The 27,415-nt window shown below is 43.4% G+C and overlaps 1 protein-coding gene across 1 annotated transcript; it reads left to right on the forward strand.

The window, feature by feature from the left end:
• Positions 1 to 27,415, forward strand: LOC120931453. The gene is made up of 12 exons (XM_040342919.1): positions 1 to 82; positions 8,796 to 9,978; positions 11,330 to 11,388; positions 11,700 to 11,844; positions 11,961 to 12,059; positions 15,218 to 15,332; positions 17,667 to 17,805; positions 17,873 to 18,052; positions 22,728 to 22,870; positions 23,318 to 23,399; positions 25,628 to 25,773; positions 27,040 to 27,415. The coding sequence occupies exons 1-12, from the start codon at positions 53 to 55 to the stop codon at positions 27,140 to 27,142; spliced, it is 2,424 nt and encodes an 807-aa protein (XP_040198853.1). The 5' UTR covers positions 1 to 52; the 3' UTR covers positions 27,143 to 27,415.

Genomic DNA, 27,415 nt, shown 5'->3' on the forward strand with positions numbered 1-27,415 from the left:
AGATGAAATTGTCCCAGCAATCACAGAAGAGGAGGAGAACATAAAGGACTTTATGGATAAAGCTACGCAAACTGTACTTACAGTAAGTAAAACTAGTCAGTGGCTCTGGTCTTAATTGGCCATAATATATGTATGTATGAATGTGAATTAGGGACCTTAGATTGTAAGCTTTGAGGGCAGGGACTAATCTGAATGTACAATATATATGTAAAGCGCTGCGTAAATTGTTAGCGCCATATAAGTATCTGTAATAAATAAATAATAAAGGTCTGATATTTTAAGAGTTTGACCTGTTTCCCCTTAGCTACCAATCAGTTTAAATCCTGTCCTAAAGGTATCTGTCTGACTGGCGTCTGTGTGGAATTAAGTCCAGTTCTAAGTAAGAACACATTGATACATATCATTTTCTCATTTCAGTGGGAATGGGGTTGATTTACTAAAAGTGGAGAGTGAAAAATCTGGTACAGCTCTGCATAGAAACCAATCAGCTTTCAGTTTTTTTTTGTTTTGTGTCAAAGCTTAATTGAACAAGCTGAATTTAGAAGCTGATTGGCTACGATGAACAGCTGCACCAGATTTGCACTCTCCAGTTTTAATAAATCAACAAATGTATGGAGTACTTTATGGTGTTAGAATACAAAAACTCCTAAGTCCTTAAGTCCTAAGTAAAATAAAGGCATGGAAGCATATGGCAGGTAAAAGCTATGAAGCCTCGTACACACGACCGAGGAACTCGACGGGCGAAACACATCGTTTTCCTCGTCGAGTTCCTTGTCAGGCTGTCGAGGAATTCGACAAGGCAAGTTTCTCCATTCCCGTTGAGGAAATAGAGAACTTGCTCTCTTTTTGGCTCGTCAAGTTTCTCGACAGTTTCCTCAACGAAAATGTACACACGACCGGTTTCCTCTGCAAAACAATATCTCCCAGCAAGTTTCTTGCTGCTTTTTGCCGAGAAACTCGGTCGTGTGTACGAGGCCTGAGTCTGAGAAATTAAAGCCCAGTTGAAGTCACAGAAATGGATATTCAGTCAGATTGCCATAATACTAACAACCTCAATTTTAATACTCATTTTTGTATTCTCCTGGTTTAACAAGTGTGAGGGTGTCTAAATATAACTGTGCAGTACAATAGTCACCAGTATGACTGTGCTGCATTCTGTAAATCAGTGTTTCTCAATTCCAGTCCTCAGGCCCCCCAACAGGTCAGGTTTTCAGGATTTCCCTCAGATGAAAAGGCTGTGGTGATTACTAAGGCAGTGAAACTGATCAAATCACCTGTGCAAAATAATGGAAATCCTGAAAACCTGACCTGTTGGGGGGGCCTGAGGACTGGAATTGAGAAACACTGCTGTAAATGAACAGACCTGGTCAGGCACACCCCATTTCTTCACCTGCACTACAAGTGTGCATGAGGACTCCTGTAATGAGAAGTGTGGCTGTTACTCACCAGCACAGGGGTAGAAAGAATATTTCCACTAATACAGAAATGTATTTTAAGGTATTTCCAAATAAAAAAATGCTACAAATTATAAAATATGTCAGGTAGCTTTAATATAAAGATGGCTTTAAAATAAAGATGTCTTTTTCCAAAACCTTGCTGTTAATATGTCTCCCAAATAGGGAAATATTGTGGGGATCGAAAGTTTGGGCACCCCAGGTAAAAAATTTGTATTAATGTGCATAACGAAGCCAAGGAAAGATGGAAAAATCTCCAAAAGGCATTAAATTACAGATTAGACATTCTTATAATATGTCAAAAAAAGTTAGATTTTATTTCCATCATTTACACTTTCAAAATGACAGAAAACAAAAAAATTACGTCTGCAAAAGTTTGGGCACCCTGCAGAGTTAATATCTTGTATAATACCTTATAAGAATGTCTAATCTGTAATTTGATGCCTTTTGGAGATTTTTCCATCTTTCCTTGGCTTCGTTATGCACATTAATACAATTTTTTTCCTGGGGGGCCCAAACTTTCGATCTCCACTGTAACATTTGCAACCACCGTTTTTACTTCTTTCAAGTAACCCCTTGAAATGAATATGTATTTAAAATTGTAACTGATCTAAGAAATGGCCCATCATTATTCATGTATAATAAAATGTAATGTTAAAGTGTGCCTAAAGCTAAATTATTATTAGAAAAGAGGATGATTAAAATCCTTATCATGCTTTTTAGCCATCTGTGTCACATTGGGACAAGTTCTGGATTTTTCCATTCTTTCAGTCCCAGTTACAGTGGTCACCAGGAGAAATGGAGTGTCAGAATCTTCCCAGCATGGATGCAGGCATCAATAAAAACATGACAACCCTCATTCTTCTATTAAAAACTTAAAAGGAAAGCTTGGATTTAGATACAAAAACAATTGACTACTGTCTGTGATAATTTTTTTATTTGCACAAACGTCCAATTTTTCAGGGTATTGGTGCAAATAAAAAAGTTTCATTGACTGTACTAAATTGTTTCTGTTGCAAATGCACTAATACGGCTATTTCCCACCTCATCTTCCTGGACAGCTACTCGAGTGATGATTGGCTCCACCCTCTACAGAAAACACAAATCAGACACAATTTAAAAGGCCCTCCTTTTCCTCTGACCCTCAGTTGTTTTGTGTTTCCAGACCCTCCAGGAGTACACACACCATAATGTTTGTTATTTTTTGAAGGTCTGGTAACTGTGGAAGGTCAGTCAGCAGAAGTCTTGCCTGATTCCCTCCCAGAGCATTCCCCTTTTCAGTTATCCAACAGACACAGTTGCCCAAAAGATTTTTCTTCCGGGGGGAAAAGATTTTGAAGATTCTTCTCTCCGTGCAGAACTTCAGGTTGCTCCCGCAGGCCTCCCTTCGTCAGATTATGCAGTTATTGGGCTTAATGACTGCAGCCATCCCAGGCCCCTTCAGGCGTTTCTTCTGCATCAGAAAAGGTTCTATGAATCCAAGAGAAGATTTTCTCAATCTGTCCTGGTGGGAGCGACGTGAACATCTGCAAGGATGGAAGGACTGGACGCAGTATGCCCCAATGAAAATTACTACAGATGCCAGTCTGTGTGGCTTGGGAGCTCACTCAGGGGACTGGCAGGCTTAGGGAGCCAGGTTGCCAGAGGAGGAATGCCAGTCATCAGATTTCAGAGAACTGTTAGCAGTAGTTCAGTTGCTCTGGAGGAAAGGGTCTACTCAAAAGACCTGTTGATTTTTTCAGACAATGCCTAAACAAGCAGGAGGGTACTCGCTCGGACACTCTACTATTAATTAGCCAGCAGTTTCTGACCTGGGCAGAGAACAATGTCTCTTCGGTCAGGGCGGTACACTTCAGTGGGATGGCGAATGTTCTGGCAGACTATCTGAGCAGAGTAAACATCAGTTGCAGCAATTGGGAATCGAACCAAGACACGTTCCAGGAGATCATGTTAAGGTGGGGTGTTTCCAGAGTGGATCTTTTTGGACCCAGGCTCAACAAGAAACTACCGTCTTTCTTCTCTCTGGAAAGGGAGACGGAGACCTTAGGGACAGATGCACACTCTTTCCCGTGGATCTTCACTCTAGCCTATGCCTTCCCACTGTTTCCTCTTGCCACTGGTGGTTCGGAAGATTGTTCAGGATCAACCAGAAGTTATCCTGATTGCCCCTTGGCGGTCCAGGAGTAGTTGGTTCTCCTGTCTGAAAGCACTTTTAATGGAGCCCCCCTGGCCCCTGCCAGAGCAGAGGGTCTTCTTCATCAAGGGCCAGTACTCCATATAATCCCTAAGACCTTCCATTTGATGGCCTGGAGGTTGAGCGGTGCATCCTACAGCTAAGGGGGTGTTCAGAGAAGGTTACTAAGACTATCCTTGGCAGTTATAAGTTAGTCACAAGGAAGATATATGGGAAAGTTTGGAAGACTTTTGTTTCCTGGCAGAAGAAAACAGGAGTTGATTCTTTTTCTACTCCCTATGAACTAGATTTTTTACAGAAGGGAGTGGAGAAAGGACTTTCTGTCAGCACCCTTAAGTCAGTTTGTCCGATGAAAACAGACCGATGAACTGTCATGTGTGGGCCCCATCTTTTTTTCCATTGGTGAAAAAATATAAAACATGTTTTAAATTTTTCCTATGAATAAAAAAACCGATAGTAAAATACGATCGTCTGTGTGGAACTCCATCAGACAAAAATCCACGCATGCTCAGAATCAAGTAGACGCATGCTCTGAAGCATTGAACTTCATTTTTTTTTGCACGATCGGATTTTTGACTGATGGTGTGTAGGCAAGACTGATGAAAGTCAGTTTCATCGGATATTCGATGAAAAAATCTATTGGATTAGATTACATCAGATATCCGATCGTGTGTACAGGGCTTTAGAGTACAAGTGGCTGCCCTGTCTCTGTTTACAGAGAGAAGACTAGCCGAGGACCCTTTGGTCAAGAGATTTTTTTCAGCCAGAGCTAGATGTACACCCAGGGTTTTTAAACAGATTCCTCCCTGGGATCTTTCATTAGTTTTGAATGCTCTGACCAAAGCTCCCTTTGAGCCATTACATAAGGGCCTCTATGAAATTGATTACTTTAGATTACCTTTCTGTTGGCCATAACGTCATGAAGAACAATTTCTGATTTAGAGTCCCTTTTCTGTAAGGACCCTTTCCTGAGGGTTTTAGAGGACAGAGTAGTGATTAGGCCTGATCCCTTGTACTTACCTAAAGTCTCTTCCAGCTTTCACAGGTCCCAGGAGGTAGTTCTTCCTAGTTTTTATTTCTCCCTCAGAAATGCGGAAGAGGAAAGGTTTAGTTTTTTTGGACATAATAAGATGTCTTCTACATTATCTAGAAAGGTCTAGTGAGTTTAGAAGGTCCTCCCAGTTCTTAGTGTTGTTTAGGGGGCGAAAGCATCCAAGGGTTCCATTTCCAGATGGATTAGGGAAGCAATTTGTTAAGCTTACAGAGCGTCAGGTCACACCCCTCCTACCAGAGTTAGAGCTCATTCGACTAGATCTTTGGCCGCATTATGGGCAGAAGGAGTGGGAGCATAATGGGAAGAAATATCCAAAGCTGCTGTCTGGTCCTCCTCTCATGCATTTATCAAGGATTATAGAGCCCAGATGCTCTCCAGCCAGGAACTTCTCCTTTGGAAGGAAAGTTCTTCAGGCTGTCGTTCCTCCCTAAGGTATAGAATATTGCTTATCCTCTCAAGAAGCTGTCCTGGAGGATGAGGGGTGGAAACCACCGTTAGACTTACCAGTAATGGTATTTCTATAAATTTTTCAGGACAACGTCTATATTCCCACTCTATTTTTTTTTTCACTGTTCTCCTTATTTTACCTGGTGGTGGTGTTTAGTGAGATTCTTTTACTTCCTCTGCCAGGTACACTTTTGGTGGAGGTCAGTGGCGGCTGGTGCTCAACATTTTTGGGGGGGCGCAAAGGAAAAAAAAATTGCAGTCTCACTGTGCCCAAACGCAGCCACTGTTACATGCCATCAAATGCAGCCACTGTGCCATCAAATGCAGCCACTGTGCCATCAATTCGCACCACTGTGCCATGCCATTAAACGCAGTCACTGTGCCATCAATTCGCACCACTGTGCCATCAATTCGCACCACTGTGCCATGCCATTAAACACAGTCACTGTGCCATCCATTGTCACCACTGTGCCATGCCATTAAACGCAGCCACTGTGCCATACATTGTCACCACTGTGCCATGCCATTAAACGCAGCCACTGTGCCATCCATTGTCACCACTGTGCCATCCATTGTCACCACTGTGCCATGCCATTAAACGCAGCCACTGTGCCATACATTGTCACCACTGTGCCATGCCATTAAACGCAGCCACTGTGCCATCCATTGTCACCACTGTGCCATCCATTGTCACCACTGTGCCATGCCATTAAACGCAGCCACTGTGCCATACATTGTCACCACTGTGCCATGCCATTAAACCCAGCCACTGTGCCATCCATTGTCACCACTGTGCCATACATTGTCACCACTGTGCCATGCCATTAAACGCAGTCACTGTGCCATCCATTGTCACCACTGTGCCATGCCATTAAACGCAGCCACTGTGCCATACATTGTCACCACTGTGCCATGCCATTAAACACAGCCACTGTGCCATCCATTGTCACCACTGTGCCATACATTGTCACCACTGTGCCATGCCATTAAACGCAGCCACTGTGCCATACATTGTCACCACTGTGCCATGCCATTAAACGCAGCCACTGTGCCATCCATTGTCACCACTGTGCCATCCATTGTCACCACTGTGCCATGCCATTAAACGCAGCCACTGTGCCATACATTGTCACCACTGTGCCATGCCATTAAACGCAGCCACTGTGCCATCCATTGTCACCACTGTGCCATCCATTGTCACCACTGTGCCATACATTGTCACCACTGTGCCATGCCATTAAACGCAGTCACTGTGCCATCCATTGTCACCACTGTGCCATGCCATTAAACGCAGCCACTGTGCCATACATTGTCACCACTGTGCCATGCCATTAAACACAGCCACTGTGCCATCCATTATCACCACTGTGCCATACATTGTCACCACTGTGCCATGCCATTAAACGCAGCCACTGTGCCATACATTGTCACCACTGTGCCATGCCATTAAACGCAGCCCCTATGCCATACATTGTCACCACTGTGCCATGCCATTAAACGCAGCCACTGTGCCATCCATTGTCACCACTGTGCCATCCATTGTCACCACTGTGCCATGCCATTAAACGCAGCCCCTGTGCCATACATTGTCACCACTGTGCCATGCCATTAAACGCAGCCATTGTGCCATCCATTGTCACCACTGTGCCATCCATTGTCACCACTGTGCCATGCCATTAAACGCAGCTACTGTGCCATACATTGTCACCACTGTGCCATGCCATTAAACGCAGCCACTGTGCCATCCATTGTCACCACTGTGCCATCCATTGTCACCACTGTGCCATGCCATTAAACGCAGCCACTGTGCCATACATTGTCACCACTGTGCCATGCCATTAAACGCAGCCACTGTGCCATACATTGTCACCACTGTGCCATGCCATTAAACGCAGCCACTGTGCCATCCATTGTCACCACTGTGCCATCCATTGTCACCACTGTGCCATACATTGTCACCACTGTGCCATGCCATTAAACGCAGTCACTGTGCCATGCCATTAAACGCAGCCACTGTGCCATACATTGTCACCACTGTGCCATGCCATTAAACGCAGCCACTGTGCCATCCATTGTCACCACTGTGCCATCCATTGTCACCACTGTGCCATACATTGTCACCACTGTGCCATGCCATTAAACGCAGTCACTGTGCCATGCCATTAAACGCAGCCACTGTGCCATACATTGTCACCACTGTGCCATGCCATTAAACACAGCCACTGTGCCATCCATTATCACCACTGTGCCATACATTGTCACCACTGTGCCATGCCATTAAACGCAGCCACTGTGCCATACATTGTCACCACTGTGCCATGCCATTAAACGCAGCCCCTATGCCATACATTGTCACCACTGTGCCATGCCATTAAACGCAGCCACTGTGCCATCCATTGTCACCACTGTGCCATCCATTGTCACCACTGTGCCATGCCATTAAACGCAGCCCCTGTGCCATACATTGTCACCACTGTGCCATGCCATTAAACGCAGTCATTGTGCCATCCATTGTCACCACTGTGCCATCCATTGTCACCACTGTGCCATGCCATTAAACGCAGCCACTGTGCCATACATTGTCACCACTGTGCCATGCCATTAAACGCAGCCACTGTGCCATCCATTGTCACCACTGTGCCATCCATTGTCACCACTGTGCCATGCCATTAAACGCAGCCACTGTGCCATACATTGTCACCACTGTGCCATGCCATTAAACGCAGCCACTGTGCCCTTTAATGGTCGCCGCTGTGCCAATTGTCCCCACTGTGCCCTGTAAATTGCGTTCTCAACCCCCCCGCCCGGCACTTACCTTTACTGGAGTCAGGCATCCACGTCCCACGATGTCTTCTCCCGCCCTCGATGACTGACAGGCGTCTCAGCCAATCAGGTTACAGGTAGCCAGAACCGGCCAACGTGATTGGCTGAGACGCCTGTCATCTTATTCAAGGGGCGTACAGTCTGTGCGCTCCGAGAATAAGCTTCCGGGACCCGAGGGCTGTATTGGGAAAGCCTATCAGAGCCGTTGGCTTTGATAGACATTTCCCTACAGCCAACCAGCTGGCGTTATTCAGATGGCCGGACATTGAGCGCCGACCATCTGAATAACAGCGGCAGCGGCGAAAATAACATAGATTTGTGCAATGCATGAATCTATGTTATTTCACTCAGTGGCGGTGAGAGCCAGAGGGGGCGGCGCTCCAGCGCCCTCTATGGACGAACCGCCACTGGTGGAGGTTTACTTGATCTTCAAACAACTGAGGGTCAGAGGAGAGGTCCTTTAAATTGTGTCTGATTTGTGTTTCCTGTAGAGGACAGAGCCAATCATCTCTTAAGTAGCTGTCCTGGAAGATTCATGGAAATACCGTTACCGTTAAGTCTAATGTTTTTTTTTTCACCTGAAGCATGATGGAAAGTTTATATACACGTTCATCTATTATGACGTGAAAGAAGTTTTGCATAACTTAATGCGATATGCTAGTATTGATCTTGTTGAAAGGTGTACCAATGATTTAAAGCCATTGTGCACAACTTTTACTCCCCCATACTACTACGGTCTGCTACTTTGTGTTTTCTTCTCTTATTTTCCCCCCAAAAAAGTAATCTTTCATTGCCCATACCTCTGTTTTCTTACATTTTGAAGGACTTGACCAGTGAACACAATAACGTTTGGTCATCAGAAATGGAGCTCCAGGTCAGCTATACTGACAAGAGTGCCACAGAAAATGACAAGCCTGTCTCCTGTCTACAAGTATTTGATGAGAGCACTTCGGACATGACATTATCAGCTGTGGTCAAGGACCACAATTCTGTTACTGTGTCAGTTAATGTAAAAGAGGATGATGATGTTAATACTTCATCTGAGATCAGCCAACCTAGTGAAACAACAGCACCAATACATGATGGTAACATGTTACCTCTAGAACCGCACATTATATATACAATGAATGACCGTGTGGACAGTAATATATCTGTACCAGAGTCTGAGAAACCCTGTGATGTCTCTCAGGCAGGTACAGAGACAAACTCCATATCGTATAAATTTGAAGAGAACGAGACATCCAATGAAGAAATTTCTGATCATCTTAATGCACCTCATGTGACAGAAAGCATGGATGAGTCTACAATATCACAGACAGTTGAGCAGATAACACATGTTATGCCATTATTGTCCATGCCTAGTAATGAATCTCATGTTGATGAACCCTGTCAGGAGCCGTATGAAAGTAACTATCATATGTTATCAGTAGCTCTCGAGGAAGAACATTTTAGTCCTATTGTGGAGCGACAACTGCCTTCCCTAACCGGCAGCAGCAACAATCGGGTCACTGTACATCTGGGGACTGAGAAAAGTACAAGTCCTGGTTCATCAGTGATGCCCACTGAGGATACAGACTTTTTAACTTTCATTCCTAAACCCAACAAGGATTCCTTTTTATTAATATTATCACCTGAAAATGCTGAAAGTACACATTTTGAACTCTCTACCAAAGTGGAAGAGGGTGTACAATTAATACCCTCTGCATCCAATACCACTGAATCACATTCTTCTTCTTTAAATTTGAATAATAATTTTTCTATATCATCCCCCAGTCAAGAGGCACATCATAGAACATCAGTACCAGAATCTAACAATACTGCACCGCTTACATCTTTTTCTGTGCAAAGTAACCTTGCTGACTCGCATTCTCATCAAACTGATAGCCTTTTTCCAGTAACATCTCCAGCTTTACACAGTGTGGATACCAAAATGGAAGACAAAGTTCATATTGAATCACCTGCTGAGACAATCCATTATACAGTTAATGACCCTGTGGGAGATATAGGTATGGTTTTGTTCTATTACATATCAAGAGTATATTAATAGAAGTTAAAGTTTAGATTAAGGGTGATACCACTTATTGTATAACTAAAAAGATTTTAGTTCAAACTTTCGAGGCATGCTAGGCTCTTTTTCAGGGCAGATTATGCCAGTATGCCAAGGAAGCATACACTTCAATCTTTCAGCTTAGCCAATAAATGGTTTCACCCAATCCTACGTTTCCTGATGGTTAACACAGTACAACACTCTGCTGAAGATAGAGGAGCATAATAACATATTCAACAAATATAAAGTGCTAGATATTTAAAGTGGTTGTAAACCCCACTCATGAAATTTGAACATAGCACATATATCTGTAGTGTTTGAGTGAGTGAGTGAGTGAGTAACTTGTATAGCGCAGCAAATGCGAACTTAATCGCCTCAAGGCGCTTGGCATCCAGAGTTGTACAGGTCTTTCAGAAGAGGCGGGTCTTTAGCTTTTTCCTGAATGCCCGATGGTTTTCTTCCAAGCGGATGGTCGTGGGTAGAGCATTCCAGAGCCGTGGTCCTTGGACCGAGAATCTTCGTTCTCCTTTCGATTTGTAGCGGGATTTAGGAATTTGGAGAAGGTTTTGGTTGGTTGACCGGAGCATGCGCTTGGTGACGTATGGTTTTATTTTCTCGCTTAGGTATTGAGGAGCTTTTCCCTGTGTACATTTGTGGGTGAGGCAGAGCGTCTTGAATGTCACCCGGTCCTGTACGGGCAGCCAGTGGAGGGACCTCAAGACCGGGGAGACTGATTCCCACGGCTTTTTACCTGTTACCAGTCTGGCTGCCGTGTTCTGGACGACTTGTAGACGTGTCATCTGGTATTTTGGTAGTCCTAAGTAGAGGGAGTTTGCGTAGTCGAGTCGTGAGTTGATTATTGTTCCCACCACTACTGCCGTGTCTTCTTTCGGGATGAAGGGGATGAGTCTACGTAGCATGCGGAGCAGATGATGTCTCTCCACAAAGCCCTAAGTTTTGTTTTGCTCTGGTGCTTCGTTCCTCTGTTATCAGCATGAGTCACTTCTGAGAAGTTTTCCCAACACATGGGGGGGGGGGTCCCTCTCCCCTAATCAGCTCTCACACAGTGAATAAGAGCTGTAACCTCAGCTCTCTACCGCCTTCTCTCTGGAGGATTTTATCACAATTCACTTCACTGGGTATATGAGAGGGCTTACAACCACTAGTATCAGAGTGTAATGATTTCGGTGCACGATTTCAGATCAAACATTGTAATATTGCCACATAAATGATAAAAACTCCAGAGATAATATACATTACATCAAGAGCAAATGAAGATTTATTTATTCTCTAAGTGTGCTTTATTGTAGTTGACCCAACTGGATCCTCCGTTCTGTATGGAGATATTGAGGAAATAGAAATGAAAAAGGTATTTGTGTCTATGCTACTTTATGTTTCTGAGTTGGGTGTATCAGACTACCAATAATTAAATTAAAGGGGATTTAAAGTTTTTTTATATACTTCTGGTCTCTATGTTTGTATTCAGAATTTTATTAACATACATTTGGATGTAATAAATAATGTCCTACACTCATAACTGTATATATGTGGGTACCATTTTCTTTAGATACAAGGACAAAAATGTTTTTTAAAAACTACAGATACTGATCCATTAACATGACAAATAAAACACTAAAATATTAGGAAATGTTTTAAGGGGGTCTTTTGGTACTGTTGCAGGCAACAAAGACACCACATACAGAACAGGGAAATGTACCAAATGAGAAAAGGCTGAGAAGTGAGGATAGCTCTGCGGAAATGTGGGATATCTTACAAGGATTGCACACATGTGTTCAAGAAATAAGAGACCTGCTTATGAATAACGGTGGGTAAACTGTGAAAATGAGATCTAGAGCAATATGCATTTTATACCATCTTTATCATATTCATGTTTATTCCCTAGTTGACTTGTTTTCACTTCTGTTTTATTTGCTTCAATAGGCTTTTCCTCTTTAGTTGATGGTTTAACTGCAGACATAAAAGACTGTAATGGAGATGAAATATCCAGTAATATTACACAGCTTAAACACTTGCCAGCAGGTAAATCTTTTACATGTGCATGCAAAAACAAGTTTTGTGGTCAAGCAACAAAATAGACTTGGTCTAAAGACACTTTTGTGGAGCCATTATGTGGGTTATTTTTAAAGAGGTGATGTCACACTGCCAAAGAGTCCTTAAAGCAAGAACATAATGCAATCCCTGTGTTAAAGCTCTGTCATCTCCTGCTATAGACAATGCAGTTTCTTTTATCTATCATCTATCTGATGTGATGCCAATCAAGTACAATGGTGGTGATTGACTGTGAATACATGAGACATTCAAATATCTTCTTACGCAATTGTGATATAGTGTAACCAATGCATTTGTTTCCCTGACCTACAAGTATTACATGGAGACTACACGTATAAAGCAAGCCTATGTGTATATTAAGAATATTAAAGGGTCACTAAAGGAAAAAAAAATGTTGCCTAAAATTAATGTCTGCAAGGTAGACAGACAGAATAGTGTAATGATTCTGTTAAAAAACAAGTAAATACCTATTATATTCCTTCATCTATATCACCTCCAGCATTTTAGTTTCTGTTCTCTCATTCACTTCCTGGTTTGCGGCGCTCGTTCATGTAAGAACTACATTTCCCAGTATGCATTGCGGCACGCCCAGTAATTAACACCTCCTTGAAGTCTCTAACACGTAGAGAGCGTCCTGCCGCACAGATGTAGTTCCCAGGAGGGGGTGAACACGTTACTCACCACCGCAGTAAAGCCTCCCATCACGGTGGTGAGTAAAATCAGACAAGCAGGAAGTGAACAGAACAGAGAAGAAATAGAGCAAATTCTGAGCAAAAACGAACAACGAGGAAGTGAAAAGAGGAATGTCTGCAGGTAAAGGATGCTTATTATGAAAAAAAATTTTTTCCTTTACAACCCCTTTAAATATCTAACATACCTTTAGCTTCAGAATGTGTGCCTTAATCACCACACAGAGTCAGGGCTGCCATTATAAATCACTGGGCTATGTACACCCTACCTAACAGACCCCCCTCCAATTACAAAAATAACAAAAATAATTTTTTTTTTTTTTACTATTTTAAAAATAATGTTTTACGTTTTTTTTTTTACATTTTTTTTTTAAACACACTGTTGGGGGGGGGGGGGCTTGGATGAAATATTAGGTGTCTAAACAGAAGGAATTGAGGACACAGACTCTTCCCCCACTCTCTATCTGCCTGTGTACCCACAGCAGCCGGCTGTAGTGGAAAGTTGGCAGCGCTGGGGGGGGGGGGTACACAGAGGGAATCAGATTTGGGTAACCCAGGGAGAGGGATCAGTGTGGCAGGATGGGAAGACAGTTACAGGAACTATGCACTGTGCCTGTGTCTCTCCCTCCAGCAGCTGAAAGCCGACAAGAGAGGGAGAAACCGGCTTTCAGCTGCTGGAGGGAGAAACACAGACACAGTACATTGTTCTGCAACTGTATTCCCATCCCGCCGCACTGACCATCCTGTTGTCTGGCCCCCTACAGGAGGCCTGGTGGTACTTCCCTATTGGCAGCCCTGCCCAGACCCTCAGTTTCCCATCAGTTTCTCTATTTCTTTGTTATAACAAGGATTAGGGGCAAGCCTGACCACCATCCAACAATGCAATGACCGATGCCTGAACAACCTAATAGCATGCTTGGGCATTATGTGATGCAAATAAGGACTTTGAAAAGTCCCTATTTGAAACGATAGTACAGAAAGTTACCAGGTTTTACATTACTGTTGTACTTGAAGACTTTCATTTAGTTTAGTTTTAGATATACTTTGAACATTTCATTTATTTATTTTATTGCCAGCTGAAACTCAGGGTAAATTACTGGTGCTCGAATTACTGGTATTTGATTTATTATGATTACACATGCATTGTACGTCTGACCAGTCAGTTGTGCAGACCCTTTAGAGAAGTGGTTCTCAACCTCTCTAGTGCCATGACCCCTTGATAAAATTTCCCAAGTTGTAGGGACCCCTAACAGTAAAAAAATTTGTAGCGTGGGTTGCCAACACCTAAGGCAAAACAAGTAATTTGCCCCCCTAACCCTTATATTTGTGAAGTATTAAAACCCCTTATGGTACATTTTAGTATGTACAACTCTTTGTTCTCTTTTCTTTCACTTTTATCTCTCTATCCTAATTTCTTTTTTTTTCCCCCATCCCTTAATCTAGCAGTCTTTCTTGCTCTCTCTCAATCTTTCTCTCCTTTTTTATTTGTTGTTCCCCCTCTTTTCCTTTCCACGTATTCTCTATATTTATTCCTTCCCTTACTCCTTGGGGGTGGGAGAGTTGGGATGAGTGGCAGTGCAGGTGGGAGAGTTGGGATGAGTGGCAGTGCTGGTGGGAGAGTTGGGATGAGTGGCAGTGCTGGTGGGAGAGTTGGGATGAGTGGCAGTGCTGGTGGGAGAGTTGGGATGAGTGGCAGTGCTGGTGGGAGATTTGGGATGAGTGGCAGTGCTGGTGGGAGAGTTAAGATGAGTGGCAGTGCTGGTGGGAGAGTTGGGATGAGTGGCAGTGCTGGTGGGAGAGTTGGGATGAGTGGCAGTGCTGGTGGGAGAGTTCTGATCAGCCAACATAGGTGCTCTTGATCAAGGTCATTTGCTGATCTGATAACTGTAGTGGAAACTTTTAATGGGAACTATAATCACAGGCAGTGTTACTCACTATGTCTCCCACTTCACATTCCTCACCAGTCAGCTGACCTAAAGTCTCTGCCCCCCAGCCATGTTGTGAACTGAATGGGTGGCTGCTAAGAGGCAGAGTACGCAGCTGTGGGCTCTAGGGACAGCCCTGCTGGGTGGCTGAAAAAGAGGTGCATGCTTCAGGAACAGCCCAGGATTTGGTGACCCCTGGCAAATCATCATTTGACCCCCGAGGGGGTCCCGACCCCCAGGTTGAGAACCACTGCTTTAGAGGTTGTTTTACTAACAGCAACTGCAGTTGCTCCAGAGCCTAGCAAGCGAGGGGGGAACTGTGTAGGCAAAAATACAGTTTTGGTTATTTTTCTCTGTGATTGGGTATTCTTTCTAAAGTGAAGCTTTACCTTTTTTACTAAGCTCTGGAGCAACTGCACTTGAAGCAAAGTACATATTCTATTTGCACTACCCCATAGTGTCATTTGACTGTGTGTTACACTATACATGATGTGTGAACCATTTTGTTCCCTAGTATTGCACAGTTTACTACAATCTGCCTCAGAAAGTGATAAACACAAGCAGGCAGCTGATGAACCTGCACAAGTTGATGATATAACACATAGAAGCATGGAAACTCAGACTGACAGGTTTGCATTTTGTAAAATACTGTGTAATGTTCAATTTTGAAAACCTTTACATTAATAGTGTATTTTTGTTTAAACTATTTATTTACTCTTTGTGGACAGAAACATAAATGCTGACATTTACTCTTAGCAACGTATGTTCTTTAGCAAGGAACATACATTCCACATTAATAAATATGCTACCAAAATTGCCTTCAGCATTGCTCCTGTTTCTTCTTGCTGGCAGCTGCCATTTTACTGAAGCCCACAGCCCCTGAACAGCAGTAAACCTTAAAGCAGAACTAAACCCATCGATTTAACAGTTTCAAAAAACAATTACATTTCAGGAATGGCTTGATTGAGAACTGTCACATTTATGCAAATAAAGTGTAGCAGCAACAGTAAGGGCACTTTCACACTGGCAGCACCCGGGCATAGGCGGTAAATCGCCGCTATTTTTTGTGGCCCTTTACTGTAGTTTTTGCAGTGCATTTCCGCCGCTACTGGAGCACTTTTAACCCCCGCTAACAGGCGAAAAAGGGTTGAAAAGCACCGCTGCAGCTTTGCCAGGGCTTCGGCGTCGCTGACCATTGACTTTAATAGGCAGGGGCGCTTTAGGAGCAGTGTAAGCACCACACCTTCAGCGCCTCAAAGATGCTGCTTGCAGGACTTTTTTGAGCGTCCTGCCAGGGCACCGCTCCAGTGTGAAAGCACTCGGGCTTTCACATTAGAGTAAAAGGAGAGGCGCTTTACAGGCGCTTTGCAGGTGCTATAACGCCTGTAAAGCGCCTCAGTGTGAACGGAGTCTTAGTGCAATAAAATTATTAAATACAAAAGTCCAAAAACCAGCAAGAAACTTGGTTGGAGATATTTGTTTGCGGAGGAAACCGCTCGTGTGTACATTTTCGTTGAGGCACCCCAGTGCTGAAGGAGGGGCACTGATGGAACAAACAAAGATGCTGTGGAGGCAACAGACATCCTCCTCATTAACTGATAATGTAATCAGTTGTTAGGATGCCAGTGTCTAGAAAATTGTAATGTTGCATGATGAAAACTGGTGGCTTTGTGTAACTAAAAGGCAGGCTTGAACCACCTGCTGGCTTGTATGCAATTTTTGATAATTTTTTATGCATTTTGCCAAGGCACTCCCTGCAGAAACCTCTAGGCACCCCAGGGTGCTAAATTTAGACCTATATGACTGAAAAGCCTACTTGCGGTGCTGGTAGGCAATGATGTTGTATACTATAGTTTGATGTTGTGTGTATAACCATAACTGATATGATATCTGTGGTGGCTAGTGTTGTCCATATACATTTAGATTAATCACTAAACAACTGGAGTTTCAGAATTCACAGTATTATGTATGTGTAAGAACATAAGACAGAAACTCAGATCTCCAGTCGCAAAGCCTACTAGAAATACAATTTGGGCCCGGATTCAGATACAATTGTGTATCTATCGGCGGGCATAACATATCTCAGATACATTACGCCGCCGTAACTTAGGGCGCAAGTTCCGTATTCAGAAAGAACTTGCGCCCTAAGTTACGGCGGCGTAGTGTAAATGTGTCGGTGTAAGCCCGCCTAATTCAAATGTGGATGATGTGGGCGTGTTTTATTTAAATTACTTGTGACCCCACGTATTTGACTTTTTTTACGAACGGCGCATGCGCCGTCCGTGAACGTTTCCAAGTGCGCATGCTCCAAATTACGCCGCAAACTGTCAATGCTTTCGACATGAACGTAACTTACGTACAGCCCTATTCGCGAACGACTTACGTAAACGACGTAAAATACGACGCTGTTCGTGTGTTTCCGACGTCCATACCTAACATGACTTACCCCTGCTTTATGAGGGGTAACTTTACGCCGGAAAAAGCCTTACGCAAACGACGTAAAAAAATGCGCCGGGCGGACGTACGTTTCTGAATCGGCGTATCTACCTAATTTGCATATTCAACGCGGAAGTCTAGGGAAGTGCCCCTAGCGGTCAGCGTAAATATTGCACCCTAAGATACGACGGCGTAGGAGACTTACGCCGCTCGTATCTAGGCAACATTGAGGCGTATCTGATTCTATGAATCAGACGCCGAGATGCGATGGCCCGCACTCAGAGTTACGACAGAGTATCTGGAGATACGCCGTCGTAACTGCTTTCTGAATCCGGGCCTTGGTGTTTAAGTAGATTTGCCATGGTTCCTTGATTTAGCATTAGAATATTATAATACATTAAAAAGCATGATAAATAAAATAGCAACGCTAAAAGCTGTTTTTGAGAAGCATGGCTCTATTTTGTAGCTTTAGATGCTACACAAATTTATTAATTTACTAAATCTTAAAATTTTTGTGCATAGAGCAGAATTACACCAATACAACGCCAGTGCAACTCAGCCAGTACACTTCAAGCTTCAATATTTACCCATCTTGATGAAGAGCACAACAGACGGATATTGCAGCGGTCCAGTGACCAGGGCAAGATACCATTTCATGTATACCAGGTGAGTTTGTCAAGGTGTGGCATGCATTATGTATGAAATCCAATGTGCTCATCTCTCTTTTTTACAGGAGGCCAATAGAGCAATGTCAGAATACCATAGACTGCGCCAGGAGCGGCTGCGTTCCCTAGCTTCAGGATATGTGCAATATATTTCCTGGAACACAGCTGAGAACCACTTACAAAGACAGTGTCTTACCAGACCACACATCATACCTGCCTTGTCCAAGATAAAAGTACTGAAACACCAGGTAGGATTGCTTAGCTTGTTCTAAGATATTAAAGTTCAACTTCAACTAACAATTATTTTTTATTTTATTTTATACTTTTTGGCAACGCTATAATATTTTTATTGCTATTCAGAGGCGGCTCTAGGCTTTGTGAGGCCTTAGACAAAACTTAGACATGAGGCCCCACTCACGCCCATAATGGGAAAAAGTATTACATTTTTAGCACATTTTTAGTCCTTGCATGAGGAGATTGGTCCCACACATCCGCAGGCATTCCCATCATTCTTCCCGATGCTGGGTTCTCCCCTTCCTCCGCCAGGCAAATTAGGCGGCCGCGAGGTCCCTTTGAGCGCGAGGCCTTAGGCGACCACCTAATTTGCCTCTGTTGCTATTGTGCTCCCATTGGGGAGATTTATTATCACTTTCGGATTGTCCAGGTGTCACAAGGACAGGAAGTGGTGGCATATAACTGACAGGGACAGAGGCATCAATAGAAGTAACAACAAAATTGTATACTGTATATATACTCAAGTATAAACATTGTGAATACAGTGCCAAAAATGTATAAAGTACAATATTAATTCCCATAAAAACAATACACAGAAATATCATCAGTGATTAAAAGTCTTTAAACAGTCTGGGGCAGATCCTCAAAGAAATTACGCGGCGTATCAAGAGATACGCCGCGTAATTTAAAATTTTGGACACCATTTACGTTCACGTTGAAAACAATGATGTCCTTGCAACGTCATTTGGAGCAATGCACCCTGGGAGTTTTTTCGGATGGCGCATGCGCAGTTCGTTTGGCGCGGGGACGCGCTTCATTTAAATGAAACACGCCCCCTACCCGCCCAATTTGAATTACGCGCCCTTACGCCGCGAGAGATACACTACGCCGCCGTAACTTACGGTGCAAATTCGTTGAGGATTCAAACCAAAGCCAAGTAAGTTACAGTGGCGTAGCGTATCATACATCTGCGCCGGGCGCAGTGTATGTATGTGGATATACCCCTCTGGGTTCAACTTCACAACTATATTTCCACCTTCGTGCTTTGTGTAGTATAAATAAATGAAAGGCTCTCTGGATTCTCATGACCCTTTATAACTAAGTGAGTCATTAAACGCTTTTCACAAATAAATGCATTTAGCAGGACATCAGAACTTTCCCTATCAGTCAGGGCTTATTGGTCCAGTATAAGTAGGGTTGCACATTTTTTTCCCACTCCTCTCCTATCTTACTTCAAATGCAGTCCCAGATTACCTCGAATGCCCCTCAGCTCGGACTGACATTAAAAAAACAAATAGCTTCATAGTGTAGTATGTACAAGATTCAAAATATCTAACGCAAGTAATATTACACTCACATAGCAATAGACAACAGCACCTTCCAAGAATCTCAACACTATAGATCGGGCATCAATAAATGGCGGACCGTGGGACAAATGCGGCCCGCGGCACTCTGCCATTTAGACCGTCACGGTACCATCATGTAGCAGCCTTTTCTTCCTCCTGCCGTCGTTCTGTAATCCTCACAGAGTCGGCAGCAGGAGGCGGAACAATTGTGGGTGGAGGGCAGAGCTGCCCAAGGTTATCAAACAGGCGATTGGCTGCTAGGACTGTCCTTCATCCTAGCAGCCAATCACCTGTTTGTTACCTCGGCCCTCCATCCAGAACTGTCCCGCCTCCCTCCCTGCACCCTGCAACTCCTCTCCTGCACCTAGCCAGACACGCTGTGCCTCCCTCCCTCCCTCCGATCTGTCTGTGTAAGGTAGGACAGTGAGGGGGTGAAGTTAAGAGCCAACAATTGAATGTGGGGGGAAGATGCCGAGCCTCAGGGCAGTTCACAAGACATTCAGATTATCGCCCTCTCCACCAGATAGGAAGGATGCACCATTAACTCCTTTCCTCCACTCCTTAAATTTTGGCCCCGGTACAACTCCTCTTTGGCTCAACAGTGAAGGACCGGCATTAGAAAATAAATATTATCAGTTGAAAAAAATTCTGGTGGGATCAATGGTATTTTAACAAATCAAAAGGTACCAAATAGGAAAGCGTATTGTTAGGATATACAGTACATATCCGTTAACACGCTAACCCCTAACCTAACTTTGAACATGAACTCTTAACCATAAAACTCTTAACTATAAAATTATTCCCAACTTAGGGCAGCTTCACACTGATCCACTGCACTTTGGCCACAATGTAGCGTACCCACGATTCATGTGTGTGTGTGTGTTCGCTTCACTTTTCCATTGTCTTCTCTTATGTCCTGTGGCTCTGGTGCACTTTCTGAATGCACACCAAAAGCCTTGCATGCAGAAAATGCACCAAAACCATGGGATGTAATAGGCAAGCAAGGCTAATCCACACAAAAGAACATGGGTATACTGCGCTGCGGCTAAAGTGCAGTAGATCAATGTGAAGCCGCCTGTGACCTTCCCTGAACCTTTAGGCCGCGTACACACGGTCGGACAAAACCGATGAGAATGGACCGACGTTCAGTTTCATCGGTCCAAACCGACCGTGTGTATAACCCATCGGTCTGTTTTCCTTCGGGTTCAAAATTTTAAAACATGCTTCAAAACCGAACCGATGGACCGCTGCCCGATCGGTCCAAACCGATGGTTAGTACAGAAAAGCATCGGTTCAAAACCCGCGCATGCTCAGAATCAAGTGCTTGGAAGCATTGAACTTCGTTTTTTCCAGCACGTCGTTGTGTTTTACGTCACCGCGTTCTGACCCGATCGGATTTTGAACTGATGGTGTGTACACACATCAGACCATCAGGCCACTTCAGCGGTGAACCGATGGAAATGGCCCGTCGGACCATTTTCATCGGTTTTGTCCGACCGTGTGTACGCGGCCTTACCTTAGTCAACCTCAAAAACAGAACTGTCAGGCTGATACATAGTTGTGAGATTAGCACTTATCATTGCTTGATGATTACAATCATTATATAGAACTGGTATTGTTGCCTAGCCATCACCCTAGATCAGCTCACCTTTACTTTGCTCATGCTCACATTTGACATTTTCTGCCCCTTTCTGGACTGAGGAAATATGTTAAAAACCTGCTAAAATCAGAACTTGGTGGTGATGACCATCTGTGTGGTAATTCTCTGCTATACGTTTGTTGACCATTTTGCTCCAATTTTGTGCTTTTACCTATTGCTGGCCACTGTGCTCCAGTTCTGTGCTTTGCTGTTTGATGATCACTGTGCTCCATTGTTTGGTGACCATTGGGCTCCAATTCTGTGCTATACTGTTTGGTGACCATTGTGCTCCAATTCTGTGCTTTGCTGTTTGATGACCACTGTGCTCCAATTCTGTGCTATACTGTTTTTTTTTATTTTTTTTATCCAACAAAGTTTATGATTAAATTTGCAGAGGTATAGGGCATACATATTCCCCCATACAATATGGGGAAAAAGGCATTGCATACAGACATTTCAATACAAGTCTGAAGTAGTAACCGACTGTCCATCCATATGACTTTTTTGGCCCAGATTCACAAAGCACTTGCGCCGACGTATCTCCAGATACGCCGCGTAAGTGCAAATATGCGCCGTCGTATCTATGCGCCGGACTCAGAAACTAAGATACGCCTGAAAATAGGCTTCATCCGACCGACGTAACTTGCCTACGCCGGCGTAGAGTGGGCGCATATTTACGCTTGGACGTATTTGGCGCTCCCATTGATTTTCTATTCACATATGCAAATGAGGGAGATACGCTGATTCACGAACGTCCGTCCGTCCGACGCAGTGCGCGTAAAGTCATACGTCCGGCATAAAGTTATGCCCCATAAAGGAGGTGTAACTCAGCAGCATCCATGCAAAGGGCTGCACCAGGGAACACAAGCCAACGTATTTTAAGTAGGACGTGAATATGACTAGGCGTAGGTTACGTCCACGCCGTAGGCAGTGATCCGACGTATCTTAGGCAGTTGTTCCGACGTGATTGTGAGCATGCGCACTGAGATGCGCCCATGGGATGGCGCATGCGCAGTTGGCGATTCGTATCTGTCTGGCGCTCGGCCCATCATTTGCATGGGCTCACGCCTCATTAGCATGGCTCACACCCACTTACGCCGACTTATGCCTTGGAAACCCAGCGCAGATTTGGGAGGAAGTGCTTTGTATAAGGAGGTACGCTACGGCGGCATAAATATGCGTCAGTGTCTGTGAATCCGGGCCATACTCTCCCCTTTATTAGAGCACACATAGCATTTCTTACCCGACATTGATTCCCAGTAACCTATCAACCACCAAGTCCACCGGGGCCAGTCCCGGTACATCCAACCATCTTGCCCATAGCTTCTCGAACTTGTGTGCACTACCCATATGCTGGTATATCAGTTTCTCCATTCTCAGTACTGTCCCAATATTGATAATCCATTCTTTCAAGGTCGGGGGGGCCTCATCCTTCCAGTGTGTGCTATACTGTTTGGTGACCACTGTGCTCCAATTCTGTGCTTTGCTGTTTGGTGACCACTGTGCTTCAATTCTGTGCTTTGCTGTTTGGTGAGTGACCACTGTGCTCCAATTCTGTGCTTTGCTGTTTGGTGAGTGACCGTTGTGCTCCAATTCTGTGCTTTGCTGTTTGGTGACCACTGTGCTCCAATTCTGTGATTTGCTGTTTGGTGGCCACTGCGGATCTGTGATATACATACAGTATGTTTGGTATCCATGTTCTAGGTTTTCCTCCGCTGGAAAAAAAAGAGAGAGCAGAGTCAAGAAGAGAAGCTGAATCTGTCTATATCCCTCCACCAGATATTACAGGGAGTTCAGGAGGACAGTGGAATTTTTCTAATAAAACCTGTGCTGTCATGGTCTGGAAGGTAAAAGAAAGTTATGCTGAAATATTAGATTACAACAATTTATAACATGTTCATAAATAATTATTTAAAAATGTTCTGTGTGGTATGGAGTTTTGCAAAAAGTAGTGAATTATTCAGGGAAGGGGGACTTTTTTTATTCTGTGTTGAAACCATTAGTTTCATTATAGTTTTCCCCTGAGTTTTTTTTTAATGTTCAGACGTGAACTTACTTGCATGGAATGTATAGGTGGTTTGATGAATATTATTATCAAAGATCAGGAATACAAGAATAACCATAATTTTTACAATGGTTATTAAAAAAAGCGCCAAAGTTTTGTTCTGGAATTCCTGTACTGAAGTGAATGTAAGTCTGACCCATCTTTAATTACTGAATCTGCACTGTTTGTGATTTTAAATTAATTACTTGATGTTAATGTTCCATCAAACAGTTTATATTTTTATTTGTAGATCATCAATGCAGAAGGGTCACTCGCAAATTCGGTCACATTATAGACATCCTCAAAGGAGTAGGTTCCCACCCCTTGACCAGGTAACAACAACAAAGTTTATATTTTTTAATTATTTAATTAAATAATAGATGGTGGTATTGCAACATATAATCTTTCATATGTGATTTATCATTTACCCTTGTAAACCAATGTGTGAGCAAGGGATGTGTGGATTGTTTCCAGAAACAGGGGATGCAGGTTGCATTAGGAAGGTCCTGTAAATCAATAAAGATTGTTTTGAGAAGATGACTGTATGCACTTAATAATAATCCATTCAAAAACTGATAAGGTGATATGAGTTGCTATCACTAAAATGTGTTATTGCATCACAAAACTCATAAATCAGAAAATACCAAACAATATAATGCAGCTTTTATATTGGAAATCAAATAGTGCCCGTATACCACAATGCATATAAAATACATGTGTTAATATATAACGTGTTACTATCCACAATATAGTGCAACAATCAAAATATAAATAAAAAAGATGCACAACCACCATAAGCATGTAAAAAACACATGCGTAATCATAAACTGTGTTTCTGCCCACTCAACAATATCTGAAATCAAAAATAATAAAGTATCCAAAAATTATTTAGAAATGTGCGTAATTAAGCCATTCAATGTAATATATGAAGTCCTTTGTGTTTATAAAATAGCAGTCTTCATAGTGTCTTGTAATAATCGTTCCGTGCAAAGTGCAGATCACAACCACCATTGTGCACAACAGGTGTGCCCCCACCTTAAATGGTGGACCCCACTAATCATATGACAGGAGGTCAAACAGCTCTTGGGTTTAAAAAGGGAAGCTCTCCAGATTTTCTTTTTAGGCTCCTTACATCCACTATTTCTCCAAGTGATCTCTGTGTTCCGACATTTAGGCCTTGTTCACACCATGGTGCAGAGACTACAGTTTTTCTGCATGGTTCTGTATGTGCCCTGCTCACACCACAACGTGTAGATTTTTTCTGCACGGGAATCTGCAACATTTATAAAGTTTTCTGCAAAGGAAAAAAACTGACATGACATTAACATTGGTGTGAACAGGGCACATAACTGACACACATGGAAACTGATGTCAACGTTGAAGGAAACTGATGTGAAACTGATATAAACTCATATGACGGAAACCGCTTGGGCCCCCTGACTAGGTGCTTTTGTACGCCACACAGTGCCTCCTGTCCTCCAAACCATTCCGAGCAGATCGAGATCTTTTATTGAAACTCAGACAGATACTTTATACCCTAAAAGAGGACAATCCCCCTCCTGATTATATTACTCCAAAAATACAAACTGTACACAGGAATATAATTACCATAGCTAAACAACAACCAACATATACTATAAACATTAAGTTAATTAAACAACTATATATAAACAGCGCTGGCAGAAAATATATTAATCTGAACAGTTCAATGACATAATAGCTAATGCCATGTACATTTACATTTATAGGCCCAGATTCTCAAAGGCGTTACGACGGCGCAACACCATTTGCACCGTCGTAACTCCTCATCTGGCCCCGGGTATCTATGCGACTGATTCTTAGAATCAGTTACGCATAGATACCCATTAGATCTGATAGGCGTAAGGCTCTTACGCTGTCAGATCTTAAAAGCAATTTTTTTCCCGCCGCTAGGTGTCGCATCGTCGTTTTCCCCGTCGTCTATGCAAATGAGGTAATTACGCGAGATTCCCGAACATACGCGCGGTCGACGCTGAGAATTTACGTTGTTTCCGTAGCGTACGCGACGCGTAAGGTTGCCCCTGCTATTGGGAGGGGCAACCAATGTTAAGTATGGCCGTCGTTCCCGTGTCGAATTTAAAAAAAATTACGTTGTTTGCGTAAGACGTCCATGAATGGCGCTGGACGCCATTTCCGTAAACGTCTAAGCAAATGACGTCGGGGCGACGTCATTTAGCGCAATGCACGTCGGGTAAATTTACCCGACGGAGCATGCGCAGTACGCTCGGCGCGGGAGCGCGCCTAATTTAAATGGTGCCCGCTCCATTTGAATTGGGCGGGCTTGCGCCGAGCGATTTAACGATACACCGCCGCAAGTTTACAGGTAAGTGTTCTGAGAATCAGGCTGTAAACCTGTAAACCTGCGGCGGTGTAACGTAAATCACATACGTTACGCTGCCCAGGAGCAACGTAAATGTATGAGAATCTGGGCCATAGTGTAGCTAAGGAGGTGTACATAATAGTAATATTTGCCTTTTTGATTGTCATTGTGTGTAAGTACAAGTTTGTTCTTCATTACCAGGATGGTATTTTGTGCTGTGGGAAAGTCCCACCATCAATGCCCAAGGAGTGGAAAACCATGAACACTGATTCAGAAATACAACCAGTAGTCGTCACCCCCAAACTCCTGGAGATGGATGTGCGCAGATATTTGTGCAAGGAATGCAGGTGAGTGGTCAAGGTCAAAAACCTAATGTTATAATATGTCATTTAAATAGCAGAGCAAAGTTTCAGTCTACTTGAATATAAATATGCATGGAACTGTGCATGGGACTATAGTTATTTGCAAATGTAGGTCTACAGCCTAATGGGAAAAGGCCTTGCTTATTACATTGTAGATCTGCTAGTGATTGTTAGGAGGTTAATATTGCAGAATAACCTAGTAACAAAACTATAAACAGAATGGTGTCCTTTACCTACTATTGCTTTATATGTCCTAATTTCTTTTCTACGTTTTTTACAGTTTGGGGTCTCCTAAATTTCTGTAAACATGAAGGGCCAGATCCATCTATTGATACGCCGCGTAACTGCTCGGTTGCTCCGGCGTATCTTTGTTTTGTATCCACAAAACAAGATACGCCTGAAGCAGGGCTAGATCCAACTGGCGTACGTCTTAGTACGCTGTCGGATCTAAGGTGCATATTTACGCTGGCCGCTAGGTGGCGTTTCCGTCGATTTCCTCGTCAAGTATGCAAATTAGCTAGATACGGCGATCCAGGAACGTACGTCCGGCCGGCGCATTTTTTTACGTTGTTTCCGTAAGGCTTTTTTCGGCGTATAGTTACCCCTGCTATATGAGGCGTATCCTATGTTAAGTATGGACGTCGTTCCCGCGTCGAATTTTTACAATTTTACGTCGTTTGCGTAAGTCGTTCCCGAATAGGGCTTTGCGTAGAATGCCGTTCATGTCGTAAGCATTGGCTTGTTGCGGGTTAATTTCGAGCATGCGCACTGGGATACCCCCACGGACGGTGAATGCGCCGTTCAGAAAAAACGTCATTTACGTCGGGTCACGAAGTATTACCATAAAACACGCCCCCATCTCATCCATTTGAATTGCGCGCCCTTACGCCGACACAGTTACACTACGCCACCGTAACTTACGGCGCAAATTCTTTGAGAATACGGGAAATACGCTGTAAGTTACGGCGGCGTAGTGTATCTGAGATACACTACGCTGGCCGTATAGAAGCGCTGCGCTTCGTGGATCTGGCCCGAAGTACTTGCTTGTATTTACCAATGAATTACATTTTTTGTTCTCTGCCAAAATGGGGTAAGAAACCTGATTGGTCAGTATAAAGTAAAATGTTCTTCAATTTTGAGGCACACCTTTTTCTCCTTATTTTATGAACAGATCCTTTTGGTTTACACAGAACAACTGAATGCTTATGACACATGTTTGCTTCTGGAATAACACATATTTGTATTTTGCAGTGTGTCCCGGATATGCAGCTCTCCAGCTGGATTACTCCTCAGAACTCTCCCACTTCAAAAATTTGTCAGCTTTAAGCAGACCTCTTCATTACCAGCAATGTGACTTGTGGACATTCAAGTGTGTGTGTGTGTGTTTTTTCTTCAGAATATTTGTATAACAAATCCACACAAAAGGGTGTAACAACAATCAACAATCTGTTATTTATTGTGGGAAAACGACTTAAAAACCCCAAAACTAATATAGAATACATTGCATCTTACCAGTCCTTAAATGTGGTGGCCAGGGCTGCTTATAGAAATCACGGGGCCCCGTACAACCTACCTGACAGGGCCCCGTGTACAAATTTCCAAACAGAAATCCCCCCTCCTAGCACAA

This window comes from Rana temporaria, chromosome 3 (assembly GCF_905171775.1).
Source record: "Rana temporaria chromosome 3, aRanTem1.1, whole genome shotgun sequence".
Taxonomy (NCBI): Eukaryota; Metazoa; Chordata; class Amphibia; order Anura; family Ranidae; genus Rana; species Rana temporaria.

Coding starts and splice junctions, on each gene's coding strand:
- LOC120931453 (XM_040342919.1), top strand. CDS start 53: ATGGATAAAGCTACGCAAACTGTACTTACA. Junction 17,806..17,872: donor TACCATTTCATGTATACCAG/GTGAGTTTGTCA, acceptor TCTTTTTTACAG/GAGGCCAATAGAGCAATGTC. Junction 22,871..23,317: donor GTGCTGTCATGGTCTGGAAG/GTAAAAGAAAGT, acceptor TTTTATTTGTAG/ATCATCAATGCAGAAGGGTC.